General features: G+C 43.0%; 1 protein-coding gene across 1 annotated transcript in view; it reads right to left on the minus strand.

Moving 5' to 3' along the window:
• LOC311100511 (pro-neuregulin-3, membrane-bound isoform-like) overlaps positions 1-24,757 on the minus strand; it is a gene marked incomplete at both ends in the record, with an annotated part of 420,377 nt that overhangs the window by 25,972 nt on the left and 369,648 nt on the right. The window contains one exon of the mRNA XM_084141433.1: positions 11,763-12,079. Coding sequence (XP_083997559.1) covers positions 11,763-12,079 — 317 coding nt within the window. The remainder of the gene's footprint in view (positions 1-11,762; positions 12,080-24,757) is intronic.

Genomic DNA, 24,757 nt, shown 5'->3' on the forward strand with positions numbered 1-24,757 from the left:
CCTAGGAGTCTGTTCAGAACTCTCATTGACCACCCTCTCACAAACTCAGCTGGGGGAAATGGGGCGCCAAGGGGGCGGCCGTTGTCGTTTGGCTCTCTCCGGCACAATTGCAGTAACTTTCTTAAGAGTAATGTAACATGGGTATTATGTCTGCGTCTCGCCACTGTCACCAGTATAATTGGCTTACTGAAAATGATGATGTTATACCTATCAACACTTGTTTTACATGAGTTATGTACAGCATACTGCATGTGATTAGACAAACAAAAAGTACATTGGATAGATTGAAGGACGAGAATGCGAGAAAATGAATAAGTCTATTTTGTGGTTAAATAAAATAAAAATACCCTTTTCCTCCTTGTAATTTTATCGTGAAGTATATTCATTCAGAAGCTTTTCATATTGATGTACTGTTCACAATGTCAGAGGCAGGATTGCAATCAGTGTCACAGGAGTCTGTCAATGCACACATGACTAGGAGGTCGTAAAACTATGAGATTAAATGTTTCGCTGGAGACGTCTGTAATTCCCAGTTGTGGCACATTCTCTCTCACACAATCTGTCAAATGTATTGTTAATTAATATCACCCCTTTTGAGTTTCTTTGCCCATGTCCTTTTTCCACACAACCTCATCTGTAGTTGTAGAGTGAGTTTCCTGTAAACAATATATATTATATTCCTTCTCTTTTCCTTCTCTCTTCTTCTCTTTTTGCTTCTTCTTCTTTTTTACTGATCGTCTTTTTTTCTAATCTGCTAAACCATTACAATTATAACTAACTAACGTCAGTGTTTATCCCTTACATGTACAGTGCCATCGGAAAGTATTCAGACTCCTTGACTTTTTCCACATTTTGTTATGTTACAGCCTTATTCTAAAATTGATTAAATTGTTTTTTTTCCCTCAATATACACACAATACCCCATAATGACAAAGAAAAAACAGGTTTTTAGAAATGTTAGATAATTTCTAAAAAATATTTTTGGGATATATCACATTTACATAAGTATTAAGACCCTTTACTCAGTACTTTGTTGAAGCACCTTTGGCAGTGATTAAAGCATCAAGTCTTCTTGGGTATGACACTACAAGCTTGGCACATCTGTATTTGGGGAGTTTCTCCCATTCTTCTCTGCAGATCCTCTCAAGCTATGTCAGGTTGGATGGGGATTGTCGCTGCACAGCTATTTTCAGGTCTCTCCAGAGATGTTCGATTGGGTTCAAGTCCGGGCTCTGGCTGGGCCACTCAAGGACATTCAGAGACTTGTCCCGAAGCCACTCCTGCGTTGTCTTGGATGTGTGCTTAGGGTCATTGTCCTGTTGGAAGGTGAACCTTTGCCCCAGTCTGAGGTCCTGAGCACTCTGGAGCAGGTTTTCATCAAGGATCTCTCTGTACTTTGCTCCGTTCATATTTGCCTCGATCCTGACTAGTCTCCCAGTCCCTGCCTCTGAAAAACATCCCCACAGCTTGATGTTGCCACCACCATGCTTCACCGTAGGGATGGTGCCAGGTTTCCTCCAGACGTGGCGCTTGGCATTCAGGCCAAAGAGTTCAATCTTGGTTTCATTAGACCAGAGAGTCTTGTTTCTCATGGTCTGAGAGTCTTTAGGTGCCTTTTCGCGCAAACTCCAAGCGGGCTGTTATGTGCCTTTTACTGAGGAGTGGCTTGAGAGATGGTTGTCCTTCTGGAAGGTTCTCCATCTCCACAGAGGACCTCTAGAGCTCTGTCAGAGTGACCATCGGGTTCTTGGTCACCTCCCTGACCAATGCCCTTCTCCCCCGATTGCTAAGTTTGGCCAGGCGGCCAGCTCTAGGAAGAGTCTTGGTGGTTCCAAACTTCTTCCACTTAAGAATGATGGAGGCCACTGTGTTCTTGGGGACCTTCAATGCTGCAGAAACGTTTTGGTACCCAACCCAGATCTGTGCCTTGACACAATCCTGCCTCGGAGCTCTACGGACAATTCCTTCAACCTCATGGCTTGGTTTTTGCTCTGAGATGCACTGTGGGACCTTATATAGACAGGTTTGTGCGTTTCCAAATCATGTCCAATCAATTTAATTGACCATAGGTGGACTCCAATCAAGTTGTAAAAACATCTCAAGGATGATCAAGGGAAACAGGATGCACCTGAGCTCAATTTCGAGTCTCATAGCAAAGGGTCTGAATATTTATATAAATAAGGTATTTCTGTTTTTTATTTTAAAAAAATCAAAACACTTTTTTTCGCTTTTTCATTATGGGGTATTGTGTGTAGTTTGCTGAGGATTTAATTTTTTTTAAAATCCATTTTAGAATAAGACTGTAATGTAACAAAATGTGGAAAAAGTCAAGGGGTCTGAATACTTTCCGAATGCACTGCATACTTATTTCACCACTAACCATAATGAGATACACATTTCAATTATACTTACCATAATATATGCCTGCAAACTTATTACCAAAAAGTACCATGATGATAATGATCAACACCCTGAATTTATCCATACTTACCAATACTACCAGCTTCAATGCCTGACATCTATCCATGTACCTGTACCATAATATATGCACTGCTCAACATACTGTAGCTGCAACTGTCTATAAGTAGAACTCCAATTTTCTTCCAATATCCCTTCCATGAAAGCCTTCCCAGTCCCAAAAGGGGCTGTTGTCCCTGATACTATCACACCACCCCCGTAACGAGCCTTTAGCGTCCTAAAGCACACCTTCAACTGCCATTGGTGTTGCCTATGTAAGAAATTGGGGCTGTCACATAAAACCTGTTTCAATGCTGCCACCCCTTAAGTGCCCAGCCAATAACCCTATAAGCTTATGGCATGACCATGAGAGGCTTATCCTCTTTTGGAATTAGCCACATAACAAACAAACAAACATGACATAGAAAATAAAAACAAGAACAAAGAAAGAGAGAAATAGAGAAAATTAGATAGTACTGAGGAGGAAAACTGATACCCAGATAACAGAAAACGTGGAACATAATACTAAAGATAATAATAAGTAACTATTTCAATATTGATAATAATAATAATCATACAAATAAAAGTAAATAAAAAAATATCAACAATAATCTAACAACAGTACTCAATATTCTACCATATTCACTTGTGGTCTTCACCATTAACAGCATTGACAATAATAACAATAATAACAATAATAACAATAACAATAATAATAATAATAATAATAATAATAATAATAACAATAATAATAATAGCAATAATGATAATAATACAAATATCACCATTACTGCTGTTGGAATATAAATATGATCAATACCAATACTGACAACGACAATAACCATTATCAACACTGTAATCACTACCAAGATTCTACCAATTATTCCCTTGTGATCTTCACCAGTTAGTAATAATAATATTAATACAAATAATAATATTGGTATTCATCATAAACACGATCATATTAATAGCTATAATGATAGTAATAATATAATAATAATAATGACATCAACAATAATGCAATCATCATCCTCATCTTCACAGTTTGTTGTGTTTCAAAGTGGGATGAAAATTGATTTAATTGTCTTTTTTTTGTCAACAATCTACACAAAATACGCTGTAATGTCAAAGTGGAAGAAATATTCGTGACAATTGTCACAAAGAAATATGAAAAATAAAACACTAAAATATCTTGATTAGATAAGTATTCAAGCCCCTGAGTAAATACATGTTCAAATCACCTTTCGCAGTGATTATAGCTGAGAGTCTTTCTGGGTAAGTCTCTAAGAGTCTCTTAGAGTCTCTAAGAGCTTTCCATACATTGATTGTGCAACATTTGCCCAGTATTATTTTCAAGATTCTTCAAGCTCTGTTAAATTGGTTGTTGATCATTGCTAGACAACCATTTTCAGGTCTTGCCATATATTTTCAAGTAGATTTAAGTCAAAACTGTAACTCAGCCACTCAGAAACATTCACTGTCTTCTCGGTAAGCAACTCCAGTGTAGATTTGGCCTTGTGTTTTAGGTTATTGTCATGTTGAAAGGTGAATTCATCTCCCAGTGTCTGGTGGAAAGCAGACTGAACCAGGTTTTCTTCTAGGATTTTGCCTGTGCTTAGCTCCATTCCGTAATTTTTTATCTTGAAATACTCTCCAGACCTTAACGATTACAAGCATACCCATAACATGATGCAGCCACCACTATGCTTGAAAATATGGAGAGTGATACTCAGTAATGTGTTGAATTGGATTTGCCTCAAACATAACACTTTGTATTCAGGACAAAAAGTGAATTGCTTTGCCACATTTTTGCAGTATTACTTTAGTGCCTTGTTGCAAACAGGATGCATGTTTTGGAAGATTTGTATTCTGAATAGGCTTCCTTCTTTTCACTCTGTCAATTAGGTGGAGTAACTACAATGTTGTTTATCCATCCTCAGTTCTCTCCTATCACAGCCATTCAAATCTGTAACTGCTTTGAAGTCACCATTGGCCTCATGGTGAAATCCCTGAGTGATTTCCTTTCCAGCAACTGAGTTGGGAAGGACGCCTGCATCTTTGTAGTGCCTGGGGGTATTGATACACCATCCAAAGTGTAATGAAAAACTTCACCATGCTCAAAGGGATATTCAACGTCTGCTTTTATTTTACCCATCTACCAATAGGGTGCCCTTTTTTGCAAAGCATTGGAAAACCTCCCTGGTCTTTGTGGTTGAATCTGTTTAAAATTCACTGCTCTACGGAGGTATTTACATATAATTGTATGTGTGGGATACAGAGATGAGGTAGTCATTCATAAATCATGTTAAACAATATTATTGCACACAGAGTGAGTCCATGCAACTTATTATGTGACTTATTAAACATATCTTTACTACAGAACTTATTTAGGCTTGCCATAACAAAGGAGTTGAATACTTATTGACTTAAGACATTTTTTATTAATCTCAATGTAATCCATTTTAAATTCAGGCTGTAACACAACAAAATGTGGAAAAGGTAAAGGGGTGTGAATGCTTTCTGAAGGCACTGTGTCCATATGTACATCAGCTCATTATCGTCTCACTTTGCAAGTTGGCAGTCGTCTATCACAACAAAAAGGATATCAGACCATTTCGTTCAGTTCATTGGCAAAAAAAATTATAGGCTCACTTATTTGCATTCCAACAATTACAATAGAGGAAACGCATATCAGCCAAGTTCGTCAGTAAAACGAAAGAAAGAAATTGCAAACAACAAGAACAGTTCTTAATGTCCATTACTTGCACGTTGCCTATTCGGCAGAGGAAAAAAGTCCACGCCATCCTTCTTATATTTTAGCGTTAAAAATGATAATTTGAGGAACCAGCAATAACTGATGACGGGTATCTGATTTACACATCACAACACCCTTGAAAGAATACATAATCCTAATTAATAAAACAGGGCAAAATAATAATAAAGCAATTATAGTGTTTGCTATATACAGTATGTACTGTATATTTAACTGTAGATCTAAATAAATATTATTCCAGGACATCCCTTTTTGCACTTCTAATTATTAGTGGACTTGCGACAGCAAACGTCCCAGTTTAAGTCTTCGTCCTACTTCTGATTTAAAGTTAGTGGGGCTTGCGAAGCAAGAGCAACACGTGCCTCGGAGGGAGAAAACTCTTAATGGAAAGACAAATTCCCAATGTTTTGTGAATCTGTATTGGACGGAACAGCTAGCGCAAAGATTTCTAACGCTTCCCTGGTCTGGACAACCTGGAATGATACAGAGAAGATTTCTAATGTTCACAAGCTTCGTCCTCCTTCTCAAGATCATGCCCTGTGCACTAAATAACTCAACTTGCCTGTCTGTAAAGAAAAGGGCGGGCTGTATGTTGATCCTGCTGCTCTGATTGGATAGAGGGAAGCTGTCTCCGTTCACTCGCTTCATATTTCACCCGATCGCTTCTGATCGCATTTCTTTCCGTTTTCACACGCAACAACTGTCTGTAGTTTAGACACTGAACACAACCACTGACCACACAACTACTGACCACAACTACCAGGTCCATATTTTGTTGGCCCAAAGAACCTGCAACATAACTATACAAATACACAACTACTGACCACGACTACTGACCAGTCCTGCTGACCACAACAACACAACTCCTGACCATAGTTAATAAAACACACAATTACTGACCAAAACTACTGACCCCAGCTACTGACCACAACTACTGACCACAACTACTGATCAAAACCACACAACTACTGACGACAACTACTTAACCACACAACTACTTACCAATACTACTGACCACTAATGACCACAACTAGCTACTGACCACAACCACACAACTACTGACAACAACTACTGAATCACATACTTGCTTACCATAACTACTGACCACAACTACTGACTTCACAACTACTGAACCACACAACTAAATACCACAACCAAACAGCTACTGACCACAACTACTGACCATAACCACTGACCACTACTGACTACAACTACTGACCACAACCACAACTACTGACAACAACACAAACACAAAACTACTGACCACAACTACTGACCACAACTACTGATCAAAACCACACAACTACTGACCACAACTACTGAACCACAAAACTACACTCACCAAAAATATAAACGCAACATGCAACAATTTACAGTTCATATAAGGAAATCTGTCTATATTGAAATAAATTCATTAGGCCCTAATATATGGATTTCATGTGACTGGGAATACAGATATGCATCTGTTGGCCACAGACAGCATTAAAGAAAGGTAGGGGTGTGGATCAGCAAACCAGTCAGTATCTGGTGTGACCACCATTTGCCTCATGCAGTGCAACACATCTCCTTCATATAGAGTTGATCAGGCTGTTGATTGTGGCCTGTAGAATGTTGTCCAACTCCACATCAATGGCTGTGCAAAGTTACTGGATATTGGTGGGAACTGGAACACGCTGTCGTATACGCCGATCCAGTGCATCCCAAACATGCTTAATGGGTGACATGTTTGGTGAGTATGCAGGCCATCGAAGAACTGGGACATTTTCAGCTTCCAGGAATTGTGTACAGATCCTAGCGACATGGGGCCATGCATTATCATGCTGAAACATGATGATGGCGGCGGATGAATGGCACGACAATGGGCCTCAGGATCTCGTCACAGTATCTCTGTGCATTCAAATTGCCATCGATAAAATAAAATTCAGTTTGCTGTCAATAGCTTATGCTTGTCCATATCATAACCCCACTGCCACCATGGGGCACTCTGTTCACAACTTTGAAATCAGCAAACCGCTCGCCCACAAAATGCCGAACACGCTGTCTGCCATCTGCCTGGTACAGTTGAAACCGTGATTCATCAGTGAAGAGAACACTTCTCCAGAGTGCCAGTGGCCATCTAAGGTGAGCAGTTGCCCACTGAAGTCGGTTACAACGCCGAACTGCAGTCAGGTCAAGACCCTGGTGAGGACGACGAGCACGCAGATGAGCTTCCCTGAGACGGTTTCTGACAGTTTGTGCAGAAATTATTTGGCTGTGCAAACCCACAGTTTCATCAGCTGTCCGGGTGGCTGATCTCAGATGATCCCTCAAGTGAAGAAGCCGGATGTCGAGGTCCTGGGCTTGCGTGTTTACACTTGCTCTGTGGTTGTGAGGCCGGTTGGATGTACTGCCAAATTCTCTTAAAGGATGTTGGAGGCAGCTTATGGTAGAGAAATGAACACTCAATTCTCTGGCAACAGCTCTGGTGGACATTCCTACAGTCAGCATGCCAATTACATGCTCCCTCAAATCTTGGCATATCTGTGGCATTGTGTTGTTTGACAAAACTGCACATTTTAGAGTGGCCTTTTATTGTACCTGGAGCACCTGTGTAATGATTATGCTGTTTAATCAGCTTCTTGATAAGACACATCTGTTAGGTGGATGGATTATCTTGGCAAAGGAGAAATGCTCACTAAAAATGATGTAAATAAATTTGTGCACAACATTTTTGCAAAATAAGCTTTTTGTGCATATGGAACATTTCTGGGATCTTTTATTTCAGCTCATGAAACATGGGACCAGCACTTTACATGTTGCGTTTATATTTTTTTGCATAATACTTACCAAAACGACTGACCACAACTACTGACCATAACCACACAACTACTGACCACAACTACTGTCCACAACTACTGACCACAACCACTAAACTACTGACCACAACTACTGACCATTAATGACCACAACTACTGACCACAACTACTGACCACTACTGACCACAACTACACAACTACTGACCATAACTAATGAACCACACAACTACTTACTAAAACTACTGACCACAACTACAGACGAAAACTACTGTCCACAACCACACAATTACTAACCACAAAACTACTGAACCACACAACGTATGACCACAACAACATAACTACAGACCACAACTAATGACGTCAGATCTACTACACACATAATATCCTGACTAAATGTTCTAACATATGTGGCTCACAGGCAAACAGGTAAGGAAAAAAACGCGAACAAAAATAACATGATAACATCAGTTGCTTTGTGCATATTGCTAGAACCTGTTTCTTGAATTCTAAACATCAGACATTTGAAATCTCTATTTTTGACCATCATGATACCTCTTATGGCAGTAATATAACATAAATGTACATTACAATATAGGTTCAGCAAATCCTCTTCTTGTTTGGGATACCTTTAAATGGTACTTCAGAGGCCATTCAATTCCATATTCACCAGCAAAGAAAAAGCAGTTTGTGTTGATAGAGACAAGACTAACAAGGGAAATTCAGGAACTAACAGTACTGGTAGATAGCAATAAAAACGGTACTACAGAGATACAAAACAAGTTAGAGGAAAAACAAAAACAAATGGAGGAACTATGCGTGGTACTGCAGCACATCTTGCGGGGTGCAGCAGAATTCTATGGTACGTTGCTCCTGTAAGTCGATCTGGATAAGAGCGTCTGCTAAATGACTAAAATGTAAATGTAAATGTTATTTAAGTGTCAGCCATTGTTGCCATTAATGCTAGTTAGTGCTAGTTTGACCACAAGAGGTCATCTTTGAGAAGCTAAGTTATTGAAATGACATGGCGCTGTAGGCCTAAGAGTCCTGTTTACCGTGCCTGTTTTAGGGTAACTTACCTATTGGCAAAGCATACAAGTCATCCATGTCTTTAAATACAGTCAAGCATTTTACTTATAAAATGAAATAACAAAGGGACCCTTGAATAATTAAACAATTAATAAACCGCAACATGTCAGCTAAAGCGATTTAATTCAGGAATGCATTTGACTGTTTTTAATATTGGATGTACTAGAGATTTTAAAAGCTTTTTTTGTTAGAACAGACTACAGTGGCTTGCGAAAGTATTCACCCCCCTTGATATTTTTCCTATTTTGTTGCCTTACAACCTGGAATAAAAATTGTTTTTTTTACACAACATGCCTACCACTTTGAAGATGCAACATATTTTTTATTATGAAACAAACAAGAAATAAGACAAAAAAACTAAAAACTAGAGCGTGCATAACTATTCACCCCCCCCCCCCCCCAAAATCAATACCTTGTAGAGCCACCTTTTGCAGCAATCACAGCTGCAAGTCTCTTGGGGTATGTCTCTATAAGCTTGGCACATCTAGCCACTGGGATTTTTGCCCATTCTTCAAGGCAAAACTGCTCCAGCTCCTTCAAGTTGGATGGGTTCCGCTGGTGTACAGCAATCTTTAAGTCATACCACCGATTCTCAATTGGATTGAGGTCTGGGCTTTGACTAGGCCAATCCAAGACATTTAAATGTTTCCCCTTAAACCACTCGAGTGTTGCTTTAGCAGTATGCTTAGGGTCATTGTCCTGCTGGAAGGTGAACCGTCATCCCAGTCTCAAATCTCTGGAAGACTGAAACAGGTTTCCCTCAAGAATTTCCCTGTATTTAGCCCCATCCGTCAATCCTTCAATTCTGACCAGTTTCCCAGTCCCTGCCGATGAAAAACATCCCCACAGCATGATGCTGCCACCACCATGCTTCACTGTGGGGATGGTGTTCTCGAGGTGATGAGAGGTGTTGGGTTTGCGCCAGACATAGCGTTTTCCTTGATGGCCAAAAAGCTAAATTGTAGTCTCATCTGACCAAAGTACCTTCTTCCATATGTTTGGGGAGTCTCTCACATGCGTTTGGCGAACACCAAACGTGTTTGCTTATTTTTTTCTTTAAGCAATGGCTTTTTCTGGCCACTCTTCCGTAAAGCCCAGCTCTGTGGAATGTACGGCTTAAAGTGGACAGATACTCTAATCTCCGCAGTGGAGCTTTGCTGCTCCTTCAGGGTTATCTTTGGCCTCTTTGTTGCCTCTCTGATTAATGCCCTCCTTGCCTGGTCCGTGAGTTTTGGTGGGCGGCCCTCTCTTGGCAGGTTTGTTGTGGTGCCATATTCTTTCCATTTTTTATAATGGATTTAATGGTGCTCCATGGGATGTTCAAAGTTTCAGATATTTTTTTATAACCCAACCCTGATCTGTACTTCTCCACAACTTTGTCCCTGACCTGTTTGGAGAGCTCCTTGGTCTTCATGGTGCCGCTTGTTTGGTGGTGCCCCTTGCTTAGTGGTGTTGCAGACTCTGGGGCCTTTCAGAACAGGTGTATATATACTGAGATCATGTGACACTTAGATTGCACCCAGGTGGACTTTAACTAATTATGTGACTTCTGGAGGTAATTGGTTGCACCAGATCTGATTTAGGGGCTTCATAGCAAAGGGGGTGAATACATACGCACGCACCACTTTTCCGTTATTAATTTTTTTGAATTTTTTGAAACAAGTTATTTTTTGAATTTCACTTCACCAATTTGGACTATTTTGTATACGTCCATTACAAGAAATCCAAATAAAAATCCATTTAAATTACAGATTCTAATGCAACAAAATAGGAAAAACGCCAAGGGGGATGAATACTTTTGCAAGGCACTGTATATGGGATAGATTTTTTAGAAATGTAGCTTAATTAATTTGATTAATATTATGCTGTTTCTATTCCAAGAAAAACAAAAATGCATTTTACAGTAGCCTATGTAGGCCTCAGTGTTTCCGTTAGGAAAATATGGCACTGTAGAACGTGACCGGTCGGGATTAGGCCTACTGTAGGCTACTAAGTGATTGCGAGTGAAGAGCAAAATAATCCTAACATTTCCACACCCTAATTGTAGGCTAACCAATACATCATGGGTGGATGGCTTCTTTTGTATTCCAATGGAAGTGGAAACGTGGAAATGTTGTTTGGAGAGTTCACAACCTGCTAAACATGTTTTCAAAATGCCTTCAGCTTTCCATCACTACTGTAAACCGAGAACTGCATTCAAAAAAATAAATACACATCATCTACAGTGGTAAAAAACGGTTTTAAAATGTATATGTTTATTAGGCTACTGTGCAGCCTGACAAGTAAACATAGCCTACATAGTAAACATAGTAAAGTACCTTACATAAGGGAGAGCAGGCCATGATCTCAAGTACTCATTAACTCTGTCTTTAATGCTTTTTCGGGTTGCATCAGTCATGGGCAGAAACTTCTGAGACGCAGTATTAATGATGAACACTCTGCGGTTCACTGGTAAGCCAAATTTGCCTCGGGATCCATCCCAGTTGGTATTCTGTGTCCACTCGTGGTATCTCTCTTCGGTTATACATCCTTGGAATAGCAGAACAGCATAACGGTATGGACGGCCCTTGCTGTGCCTGGTGAGCAGTTTGTCAAGTTCTGGTGTCAGAAGAGGGATGGAAATGTCATGGTGAACCGACGACCTGACGAACCCGCCACGATTGTTGACTCTGCCTGTCGGAGGTGGAGTTCCAGAGCTCACAGGTGTGCCTGGAATGGACTGTGACTCCATCTCGTTCCTCGCCCTCTTCAACGCGTCATTCTCCGCCTGACTCTCCGCCAATGCCACCTGGCTCTGGACCAATGCGTCAGCTGTCAGCCGTATCTCTGCCCTCAGAGAATGTTTCTCTTTCTGCTGGTCTGCCTTCAATGACTCGATCTCGGTCTTCAAAGTTTGAATCTGATCCATGTGCACCTTCATCAGATGAGCAGAATGGTACCGCCCTGTGCCCCCATCGATTACAGTGGCCTATGATTGAAACAGTAGATAAATTAAGAATGACAAGTGACTCCTACACACAAATGCTGCGTACAGAAACACATTTTAAGAATCTAGCAAAACTCACCGCTTTCCTGGGAACCCATGCGTTTTTTCAGTGCGGCCCGTTGTCCAGCCCTTTGTCCACTGATCTCCACAGATGGTTGTCGGCATGGTTGTATGCTCTGGAAACACACGTTCACATTTTTGGTACACAATTATACATTTTATTGCAGTGTGCCTACACATTGATAGGCTATGTATTTTTTTTTTAAAGAAAATGCACTGAAACCAAAATACCTTTAGTTTTGGTGATCCTCTCAGCTCCGGCTCATTTTAAAGTCCTCTGGTGGTTACAGTCCTAACCCTGGAACGGGTAGCACCATATAAAGAAGCTGGCTTGCTGAAAACGATGTCGATTCCGTCTGTTCTCTTTGGTCGCAATGAAATGTTTTTGAGATAAACAGATCATTTTTGAATGGTAACTGTGTTAAGGGTGGAGTTTGGGGCGGGGTGAGGAGTACTGGAAAGGTGTGACTCCAGGTTACAATAGGCCATAAGTATACAGAAGACCTCCCATTGTCCTCACTTATGCTGTAGCAACATACTGTAGCACGATGACCAGGATCTCTATTCAGTTAAGTGAGCAGATTAGGGCTTTCAGGAGGAACGGAAAATCTACTGGAGACATTTCAAAAATACTGTTAGACTTGGGGATTACGGTCACGGATAGTGCTATTCGCAAACACGATCATCAGATGCCTGTGTTACGCAGAACGCGAAAGCCCAGGAAAATGAACAGGTATAATAGGCTACAATACTGTACAGTAGCTGTCACGTTCGTTTAAGTATGGGTCAGACCAAGGTGCAGCATAAAATGCGTACATGTTTATTTACAACGAATAAACACATGACAAAACAATAAACAAACGAAACGTGAAGTCCTAAGGCTGAACACACAACAAACCTATACACGGAACAAGATCCCACAACTACCTAGTGCCAATAGGCTGCCTAAGTATGATCCCCAATCAGAGACAACAAGCGACAGCTGCCTCTGATTGGGAACCACACCGGCCAACATAGAAATACACATACTAGATAACACACCTAGAACATACACAACATAGAATATACACATCCTGACTCAACATATAAGAGTCCCCTGAGTCAGGGCGTGACAGTACCCCCCCCCCCCAAAGGTGCGGACTCCGACCGCACAACTTTCACACAACAGGTTAGGGGCCGGGTGGGCATTCCGCCTCGGAGGCGGATCCGGCTCCGGGCGTGACGACCACATACTCTCCGCCTCCCTGTTGCGCCCTTGGTCTGATCTGGACCTCGGCGCGCTGCTTCCCCTCTCCTTCCTCCCATGATACTCCATGCCCTGTCTGGACCCTGGTGTGGGAGACCCCGAACCTGGAGAGGGGCTGATGTCTGGGTCTGGACTGGAACCGCTGACCGGAGCTGGACCGGGCACCGGTGGAGCAGACTGCTCTGGCTCCGGAGTGGAGCCTCTGACCGGAGCTGGACCGGGCACCGGTGGAGCAGACTGCTCTGGCTCCGGAGTGGAGCAGCTGACCGGAGCTGGATCAGGCACCGGTGGATCGGACTGCTCAGGCTCCGGACTGGAACCGCTGACCAGAGCTGGATTGGGCACTGGTGGAGCGGACTGCTCTGGCTCCGGAGTGGAGCAGCTGACCGGAGCTGGATCAGGCACTGGTGGAGCGGACTGCTCTGGCTCCGGAGTGGAGCCGCTGACCGGAGCTGGAATAGACCCCGGTGGAGCGGACTGCTCTGGCTCCGGAGTGGAGCCGCTGACCGGAGCTGGACTTGACCCCGGTGGAGCGGACTGCTCTGGCTCCGGAGTGGAGCCACTGACCGGAGCTGGATCAGGCACCGGTGGAGCGGACTGCTCTGCCTCCCCGTGGAACGGGCACGGGCTGTGCCAGACTGGACACACGCACCACTGGTGCGAGGAGTAGGAACAGGCCGGGCCAGACTGGCGACGCACACCACTGGCTTGGTGCGAGGAGCAGGAACAGGCCGGACCAGACTGGCGACGCGCACCACTGGCTTGGTGCGAGGAGCAGGAACGGGCCGGGCCGGACTGGAGACACGCACCACAGGTCTGGTGTGAGGAGCAGGAATGGGCCGGGCCGGACTGGCGACACGCATCACTGGCTTGGTGCGAGGAGCAGGAACACGCCGTGCCGGACTGGGAACACGCACCACTGGCTTGGTGCGAGGAGCAGGAACAGGCCGGGCCGGACTGGCGACACGCACCACTGGCTTGGTGCGAGGAGCAGGAACGAGCCGGGCCGGACTGGGAACATGCACCACTGGCTTGGTGCGGGGAGCAGGAACAGGCCGGGCCGGACTGGGAACACGCACCACTGGCTTGGTGCGGGGAGCAGGAACAGGCCGGGCCGGACTGGGAACACGCACCACTGGCTTGGTGCAAGGAGCAGGAACGGGCCGGGCCGGACTGGCGACACGCACCACTGGCTTGGTGCGAGGAGCAGGAACGGGCCGGGCCGGACTGGCGACACGCACCACTAGCTTGGTGCGACGAGCAGGAACGGGCCGGACTGGGAACACGCACACTGGCTTGGTGTGAGGAGCAGGAACGGGCCGGGCCAGACTGGGAACACGCACCACTGGTTTGGTGCGGGGAGCAGGAACAGGCCAGGCCGGACTGGGAACACGCACCACTGGCCTGGTGCGGGGAGCAGGCACGGGCTGTTCCCGGACTGTGGAGGCGGACTGGAGGTTTGGAGCGGAGAGCTGACACAACCCGTCCTGGCTGGATGCCTACATCCGCACAGTATGTGTGAGGCATTAGCACAGGATGCACTGGGCTGTGTACGCGCACTGGTGATACAGTACGCAGAACTGGAGCAGGATATGTGGGACCGAGGAGGCGTACTGGAGACCAGGAGCGTTGAGCCGGCACACCCCGTCCTGGCTGGATGTCCATCTTCGCACGGCACGTGCGTGGTGATAGCACAGGACGTACAGGACTGTGCCGGCGCACTGGCGACACAGTACGTTGCTCCGCATAACACGGAGCCTGCCCAGTCACACGCTTCCTCGCGTGAGTACGGGGAGTTGGCTCTGCTCTGAAACTAGGCTCCGCCAACCACCCCGTGTGCCCCCCCAAAACATTTTCTTGGGGCTGCTTCTCGGGCTTCCTCCTCGACCAGCGCCCTCCGTGTTGCCGTTACTCCTCTCCTGCCTGGGCATCTACCTTCACCCATGGTCCTTTCATTGCAAATATCTGTTCCCACGACCACATCTTCCCCACCTGTGTCCAGGGTGTTCGGTCCTCCTGGGCACGCTGCTTGGTCCGTGTTTGGTGGGATCTTCTGTCACGTTCGTTTAAGGACGGGTCAGACCAAGGCGCAGCGTGAAATGCGTACATGTTTATTTACAACGAATAAACACACGACAAAACAATAAACAACCAAAACGTGAAGTCCTAAGGCTGAACACACAACAAACCTATACACTGAACAAGATCCCACAACTACCTACTGCCAATAGGCTGCCTAAGTATGTACCCCAATCAGAGACAACGAGCGACAGCTGCCTCTGATTGGGAACCACACCGGCCAACATAGAAATACACATACTAGATAACACACCTAGAAACTACACAACATAAAATATACACACCCTGACTCAACATATAAGCGTCCCCTGAGTCAGGGCGTGACAGTAGCCTAATAATGCTAAAAATAATGCTTAAATAAATCTACTGCTGGTCTTTACTGTCTGCTGCACATTTTTACACTGTATTCCATTTCCAGCGAGACTATTCAAGCCATCGACTCACTAATGGATGAAGATGATGAGCGATCGGCAAAGGCCATTTGGAATCTGCTGGCATCACGGCACAACATCAACATCGCTCTAATCACAGTTAGAAGACAGTTGAAGAAACTTGAGTGGACTTATGGAAAGGCTCGGTAAGACATTTATATATATATATATATATATATATATATATATATATATATATATATATATATATATATATATATATATATATATATATATATACACACACACAGTACCAGTCAAAAGTTTGGACACACATACTTATTCAAGGGTTTTTCTTTATTTTTACTATTTTCTACATTGTAGAATATTTGTGAACACATCAACACTATGAAATAACACATGGAATCATGTAGTAACCAAAAAAGTATTAAACAAAAATATGTTTTATATTTGAGATTCTTCAAAGTAGCCACCCTATGCCTTGATTACAGCTTTGCACTCGCTTGGCATTCTCTCAACCAGCTTCATGAGGTAATCACCTGGAATGCATTTCAATTAACAGGTGTACCTTCTTAAAAGTGAATTTGTGGAATTTCTTTCCTTCTTAATGCATTTGAGCCAATCAGTTGTGTTGTGACAAGGTAGGGGTGGTATACAGAAGATCGCCCTGTTTGGAATAAGACCAAGTCCATATTATGGCAAGAATAGCTCAAATAGGGAAAGAGAAACGACAGTCCATCATTACTTTAAGACATGAAGGTCAGTCAATACGGAAAATTAGTAGGTGTGTCCAAACTTTTGACTGGTACTGTATATATATATATATTTCATAAAATAAACCATGTGTTCTCTTGTTTTGTACTGTTATGTAGTTCCGACCCAATGATTCGTCTGACAAACAAATAATTTTGCGTGCTGCAGGCCCAGGCATGGATCAAAGCTGGTGAGATGTACAGTAGTTGAAATAAACATCTGTGAGTCGTCTTTATTATTTTATTAACGAAAGCATAAAGATGTTGATGAACAAATACTGTACAGTATATGCTTCATCCAACATGTTGTGGTTGAATGAGGTTTAGAGTACTTAAGCATCGAATACATTTCAAGTTGGCGGGATTTTTCCCTCCTAGCCGAGCTATTAGACTATCCTTTTGTAAATTAATGGAGGTATGAATGTTTCAGTCTATCTTCAATATAATAATTCATTCAGAAGGTTAAACCCATAGGTCTTAGGCCATAGGTCTCAGGCCTGCAGTAAATTATTGAATTCTATAAAACAAAATAAAACCTTTGCATTTATTTATTAGGCTACTGTGCAGTGTCTTTACATACAATGCTCCTCCTACCCTCCTTCTTGATCTCCTTCTTGGCAAGAGTCTATTGTCCTGCTAATAGCCCATCATGGGTGGATGGCTTCTTTTGTATTCCAATGTATTGAATTCATGTATTTATTACAGTCATTTGCCATTCTCACTCTCAGAGTGGAAACGTTGTTTGCAGAGTTCACAACCTGCTACACTTGAGAAAAATATGTGTTTGAGAACATGTTTTCAAAATACCTCCAGCTGACCATCACTAATGTAAATAAAAACACAGCATCTACAGTGGTACAAATATATTATTGAATTCGATTTAAAAAAGCCACATTTGCCTCGGGATCCATCCGAGTTGGTATTCTGTCTCCACTCGTGGTATCTCTCTTTGGTTACACATCCTTGGAATAGCAGAACAGTTTTGACTTACATCACATTACTTGGTCAAAAACGCACAAATATCCCTGCAAATGAAAATGGTCTGATCTCCACGAAAGCCAACCGAACTGAGAAATAAGTTTCAATTTTATACTAACAAGTGGTTGCCATGGTGAATAATCCAATAATAATTGGTAGGACACCTAAAAGGAAACATCAAAGAGTTTACCGAAATCTCTAAATGAAACTACTGGCAGATCAATAAAATGTCCTTGTGTAGAGGATTCTAAATTAATATATAAGGAGCTTTTATACAATTATAATGCAGGGTTAATAATAAATTAATGTATTTGTAGGGGTTGATGCATTTTTCGTTAGGGCAAATCTGGTCTGTAACATTGATTAAGAAATGTAAACCCTCACGAAAAGAACGTCAATTTGTGCCACAGTTTAGACTACCGATAGATCAGCGTTCTAAATCCCCCTTCTGATTATGTGGTGCAATTACAGAATGATACAATTTACCACAATTTGTATTAATTTATTTATTTTAACTAGGCAAGTCAGTTAAGAACAAATTCTTATTTATAATGACAGCCTACCCCGGACAACGCTGGGCCAATTGTGCACCGCCCAATGGGACTCCCAATCCCGGCCGGATTGTGATACAGCATGGAATCGAACCAGGGTCTGTAGTGACGCCTCTAGCACTGAGATGAAGTGCCTTACACCGCTGTGCCACTCGGGAGCCAACAATCTGCCACCACTCACCACAAACGGTCGCAGCATAAGCTCAAAACTTTTAAAGGAAGAACCACTGTAACCTATTGCAAAAATAAAGCAAACTGGATGGAATATGGATAAAAATGAAACAAAATTCTTCCTGAATCTTCAACACAAGAACGCTACCAATCCATGATTCTCTAAATTATATTTTAAAAGAGGAAGCTAAATATTTTAAGCAGATGTTTTCTTTTCCGTCTCCTCCTCATCCTCTGAATGACGATTACTGTAAATAATTATTTCCATTCATTTTTTTCTTTTTTATACAGTGAGGGAAAAAAGTATTTGATCCCCTGCTGATTTTGTACGTTTGCCCACTGACAAAGAAATTATCAGTCTATAATTTTAATGGTAGGTTTAATTGAACAGTGAGAGACAGAAAAACAAAACAAAAATCCAGAAAAATGCATGTCAAAAATGTTATAAATTGATTTGCATTTTAATGAGAGAAATAAGTATTTGACCCCTTTTCAATCAGAAATATTTCTGGCTCCCAGGTGTCTTTTATACAGGTAACGAGCTGAGATTAGGAGCACACTCATAAAGGGAGTGCTCCTAATCTCAGTTTGTTACCTGTATAAAAGACACCTGTCCACAGAAGCAATCAATCAATCAGATTCCAAACTCTCCACCATGGCCAAGACCAAAGAGCTCTCCAAGGATTTCAGGGACAAGATTGTAGACCTACACAAGGCTGGAATGGGCTACAAGACCATCGCCAAGCAGCTTGGTGAGAAGGTGACAACAGTTGGTGCGATTATTCGCAAATGGAAGAAACACAAAAGAACTGTCAATCTCCCTCGGCCTGGGGCTCCATGCAAGTTCTCACCTCGTGGAGTTGCAATGATCATGAGAACGGTGAGGAATCAGCCCAGAACTACATGGGAGGATCTAGTCAATGATCTCAAGGCAGCTGGGACCATAGTCACCAAGAAAACAATTGGCAACACACTATGCCGAGAAGGACTGAAATTATGGAGCGCCCGCAAGGTCCCCCTGCTCAAGAAAGCACATATACATGCCTGACTGAAGTTTGCCAATGAACTTCTGAATGATTCAGAGGAGAACTGGATGAAAGTGTTGTGGTCAGATGAGACCAAAATTGAGCTCTTTGGCATCAACTCAACTCGCCCGTGTTTGGAGGAGGAAGAATGCTGCCTATGACCCCAAGAACACCATCCCCACTGTCAAACATGGAGGTGGAAACATTATGCTTTGGGGGTGTTTTTCTGCTAAGGGGACAGGACAACTTCACCACATCAAAGGGACGATGGACGGGGCCATGTACCGTCAAATCTTGGGTGAGAACCTCCTTCCCTCAGCCAGGGCATTGAAAATGGGTCGTGGATGGGTATTCCAGCATGACAATGACCCAAAACACACGGCCAAGGCAACAAAGGAGTGGCTAAAGAAGAAGCACATTAAGGTCCTGGAGTGGCCTAGCCAGTCTCCAGGCCTTAATCCCATATAAAATCTGTGGAGGGAGCTGAAGGTTCGAGTTGCCAAACGTCAGCCTCGAAACCTTAATGACTTGGAGAAGATCTGCAAAGAGGAGTGGGACAAAATCCCTCCTGAGATGTGTGCAAACCTGGTGGCCAACTACAAGAAACATCTGACCTCTGTGATTGCCAACAAGGGTTTTGCCACCAAGTACTAAGTCATGTTTTGCAGAGGGGTCAAATACTTATTTCCCTCATTAAAATGCAAATCAATTTATAACATTTTTGACATGCGTTTTCTGGATTTTGTTGTTGTTATTCCATCTCTCACTGTTCAAATAAACCTACCATTAAAATGATAGACTGATCATTTCTTTGTCAGTGGGCAAACTTACAAAATCAGCAGGGGATCAAATACTTGTCTTTTATACAGCTAACGAGTTCAAACAGGTGCAGTTAATACAGGTAATGAGTGGAGAACAGGAGGGCTTCTTAAAGACAAACTAACAGGTCTGTGAGTGCCGGAATTCTTACTGGTTGGTAGGTGATCAAATACTTATGTCATGCAATAAAATGCAAATGAATTACTTTAAAATCATACAATGTGATTTTCTGGATTTTTGATTTAGATTCCGTCTCTCACAGTTGAAGTGTACCTATGATAAAAATTACAGACCTCTACATGCTTTGTAAGTAGGAAAACCTGCAAAATCGGCAGTGTATCAAATACTTGTTCTCCCCACTGTATATATATACACTAATACTCTTGGTAAAAGTATTTATCTTCAACTTGAAATCTGTGGATTCTATTAGTTTAGATAGATAAAAATGGCATGTTAAACCACAACTGCTGACCACAACCACACAACTACTGACCACAACCACACAACTACTGACCACAACCACACAACTTCTGTACACAAAACTACTGACCACACATGTACTGAACACAACTACAGACCACCACCACCCAATTTCTGACCACAACCACACAAATGCTTACCACAATTAGTGACCACACTCAACTTCTGACCACAACCACACAACTACTGACCACAACCACACAAATTCTGACCACCACATAACTACTGACCACAACCACAGATCTTCTGACAACACAACTTCTGACCACAACCACACAACTTCTGACCACACAACTACTGACCACGCAACTGCTGATCAAAACTACTGACTACAACCAAACAACTTCTGACCACAACCACACAACTGCGTACCCTAATTAGTGACCATAACGACACAACTATGGACTGACCACAACCACATAACTTTTAACCACACAAATACTGACAACTCATCTACTGAACACAACACAACAACTCAACACAAACACAAAACTTCTGAACACAACCACACATCTGATGACCACATCTTGTGACCACAACCACACAACTTCTGACCACAACCACAACACTTCTGACTACACAACTACTGACCACTGAACTGCTGACCACAACTACTGACCACAACCACACAACTTCTGACCACCACCACAGAACTACTGACCACAACCACACAACTTCTAATCACAACCACACAACTACTTACCACAATTAGTGACCACAACCACACAACTACTGACCACAACCACACAACTGTTGACCACAACCACACAACTACTGACCCCAACCACACAACTGCTTACCACACAACTACTGACCACGCAACTGCTGATTACAACTACTGACCACAACCACACAACTACTGACCACAACCACACAAGTTCTGATCACATCTAGTGACCACAACCACACAACTACAGACCATAACCACACAACTTCTAACCACAACCACACAACTGCTGACCACAACCACACAACTGCTGACCACAACCACACAACTACTGACCCCAACCACACAACTGCTTACCACAATGAGTGACCACAACCACTAAATTTCTGACCACAACCACACAACTTCTGACCACAACCACACAACTACTGACCACAATCACAGAACATCTGACCACAACACCACAACTTCTGACCACCACCACAAAACGACTAACCACCACCACACAACATCTAACCACAACCACACAACTGTCTACAATTATTAATGACCACAACCACACAACTACTGATCACAACCACACAACTTTTGACCATTACCACAAAAAGTCTGACCACAACCACACAAACACAGACAACAACAGCACAACAATTGACCACATCTAGTGACCAAAACCACAAAACTATTGACCACAACCAAATAACTTCTGACCAAACAACTAATGACTATGCAACTGCTGATTACAACTACTGAACACAACCACACAACTGCTGACCACAACCACACACCTTTACCCACAATTAGTGACCACAAGCACACAACAACTGACCACAAGCACACATCTTCTGGCCACAACCAAACAACTTCTTACCACAATTAGGGACCACAACGACACAACTACTGACCATAACCAAACAACTTCTGACCACACAACTACTGACCACTCAACTGCTGACCACAACTACTGACAAAAACCAACAATGTCTTACCACAACCACACAGCTTCTGACCACCACGACACAACTTCTGACCACAACCAAACAACTTCTGACCCCACAACTACTGACAACTCAACTGCTGACCACAACCAAACAACTATTGACCACAACCACACAACTTCTACCCAAAACCACACAACTGCTTACCACAATTAGTGACCACAACCACACAACAACTGACCACAACTACACAACTTCTGACCAAAACACTACTGACCAATCATGTACTGAACACAACAACTGACCACCACCACACAACAACTGACCACCATCACACAACTACTGAGCACAACCACATAACGTATGACCACAACCACACAACTGCTTACCACAATTAGTGACCACAACCACTCAATTTCTGACCACAACCACACAACTTCTGACCACCACCACACAACTTCTGACCACAACCACACAACATCTCACCACCACATCATAACTACTGACCACGCATCTACTGATTAGAACTACTGACTACAACCACACAACTACTGACCACAACCACACAACTTCTGACCACAACCACCCAATTCTGACCACAACCACACTACTGCTTACCGCAATTAGTGACCACTACCACTCAACTTCTGACCACAACCACACAACTTCTGACCCCAACCACCCAATTTCAGACACAACCACAAAACTGCTTACCACAATTAGTGACCACTACCACTCAACTTCTGAGCACAACCACACAACCTCTGAACACAACCACACATCTGACCACCACCACATACCTACTGACCACAACCACACAACTTCTGACCATACAACTACTGACCACGCAACTGTTGATCAGAACTACTGACTACAACCACACAACTGCTTACCACAATTAGTGACCATAACGACACAACTATGGACCGCAACCACACAAGCTTATGAGCCAAACCATACAACTACTGACCACAACCACATAATTTATGACCACACAAATACTGACAACTCATCTACTGAACACAACAACTCAACACAAACACAAAACTTCTGAACACAACCACACATCTGATGACCACATCTTGTGACCACAACCACACAACTTCTGACCACAACCACAAAACCTCTGACCACACAACTACTGACCACTGAACTACTGACCACAACCACACAACTTCTGACCCCAAACACACAACCACTGACCACATCTTGTGACCAAAACAACATAAATACTTACCACAACGACAAAACATCTGACCACACAACTACTGACCACGCAACTGCTCATCACAACTACTTACCACAACTACAAAACTTCAGACCACAACCACACAACGCTTACCACAATTAGTGACCACAACCACACAATTACTGACCACAATTACACCATTTCTGACCACAACCACACAACTGCTTACCACAATTAGTGACCACAACCACACCACTTCTGACCACTCATCTACTGATCATAACAACTGCCCACAACCACACAACTTCTAACCACAACCACACAACTACTTACCACAACCACACAACTTCTGACCACCACCACACAACATCTAACCACAACCCCACAACTGTCGGCCACGATTAGTAACCACAACCACACAACTATTGATCACAACCACACAACTTCTTACCACAATTAGTGACCACAACCACACAACTACTGACCACAACCACACACCTTCTTACCACAATTAGTGACCACAACCACACCACTACTGACCATTACCACAAAACCTCTGACCACAACCACACAACTGCTGACCATATCTAGAAACCACAACCACATAAATATTGACCACAACCACACAACTTCTGACCACACAACTACTAACCACGCAACTGCTGATTACAGCTACTGACCACAACCACACAATTACTGACCCCAACCACACAAGTTCTGATCACATCTAGTGAGCACAACCACACAACTACAGACCATAACCACACAACTTCTAACCACAACCACACAAATGCTGACCACAACCACACAACTACTGACCCCAACCACACAACTACTGACCCCAACCACACAACTACTGACCCCAACCACACAACTTATGACCACAACCACACAACTGCTTACCACAATTAGTTACCACAACCACTCAATTTCTGACCACAAACACCACTTCTGACCACAACCACACAACTACTGACCACAACCACAGAACATCTGACCACCACCACCACATAACTACTGACCACAACCACACAACTACTGACCACAACTTCTGACCACCACCACAAAACTACTGACCACCACCACACAACATCTAACCACAACCACACAACTGTCTACAATTATTAGTGACCACAACCACACAACTACTGATCACAACCACACAACTTTTGACCATTACCACAAATTGTCTGACCACAACCACACAACTACTGACAACAACTACACAACTATTGACCAGATCTAGTGACCACAACCACAAAACTATTGATCACAACCACATAATTTCTGACCAAACAACTAATGACTATACA

This window comes from Coregonus lavaretus, assembly GCF_964263955.1.
Source record: "Coregonus lavaretus genome assembly, chromosome: 25".
In the NCBI taxonomy this organism is placed as follows: domain Eukaryota; kingdom Metazoa; phylum Chordata; class Actinopteri; order Salmoniformes; family Salmonidae; genus Coregonus; species Coregonus lavaretus.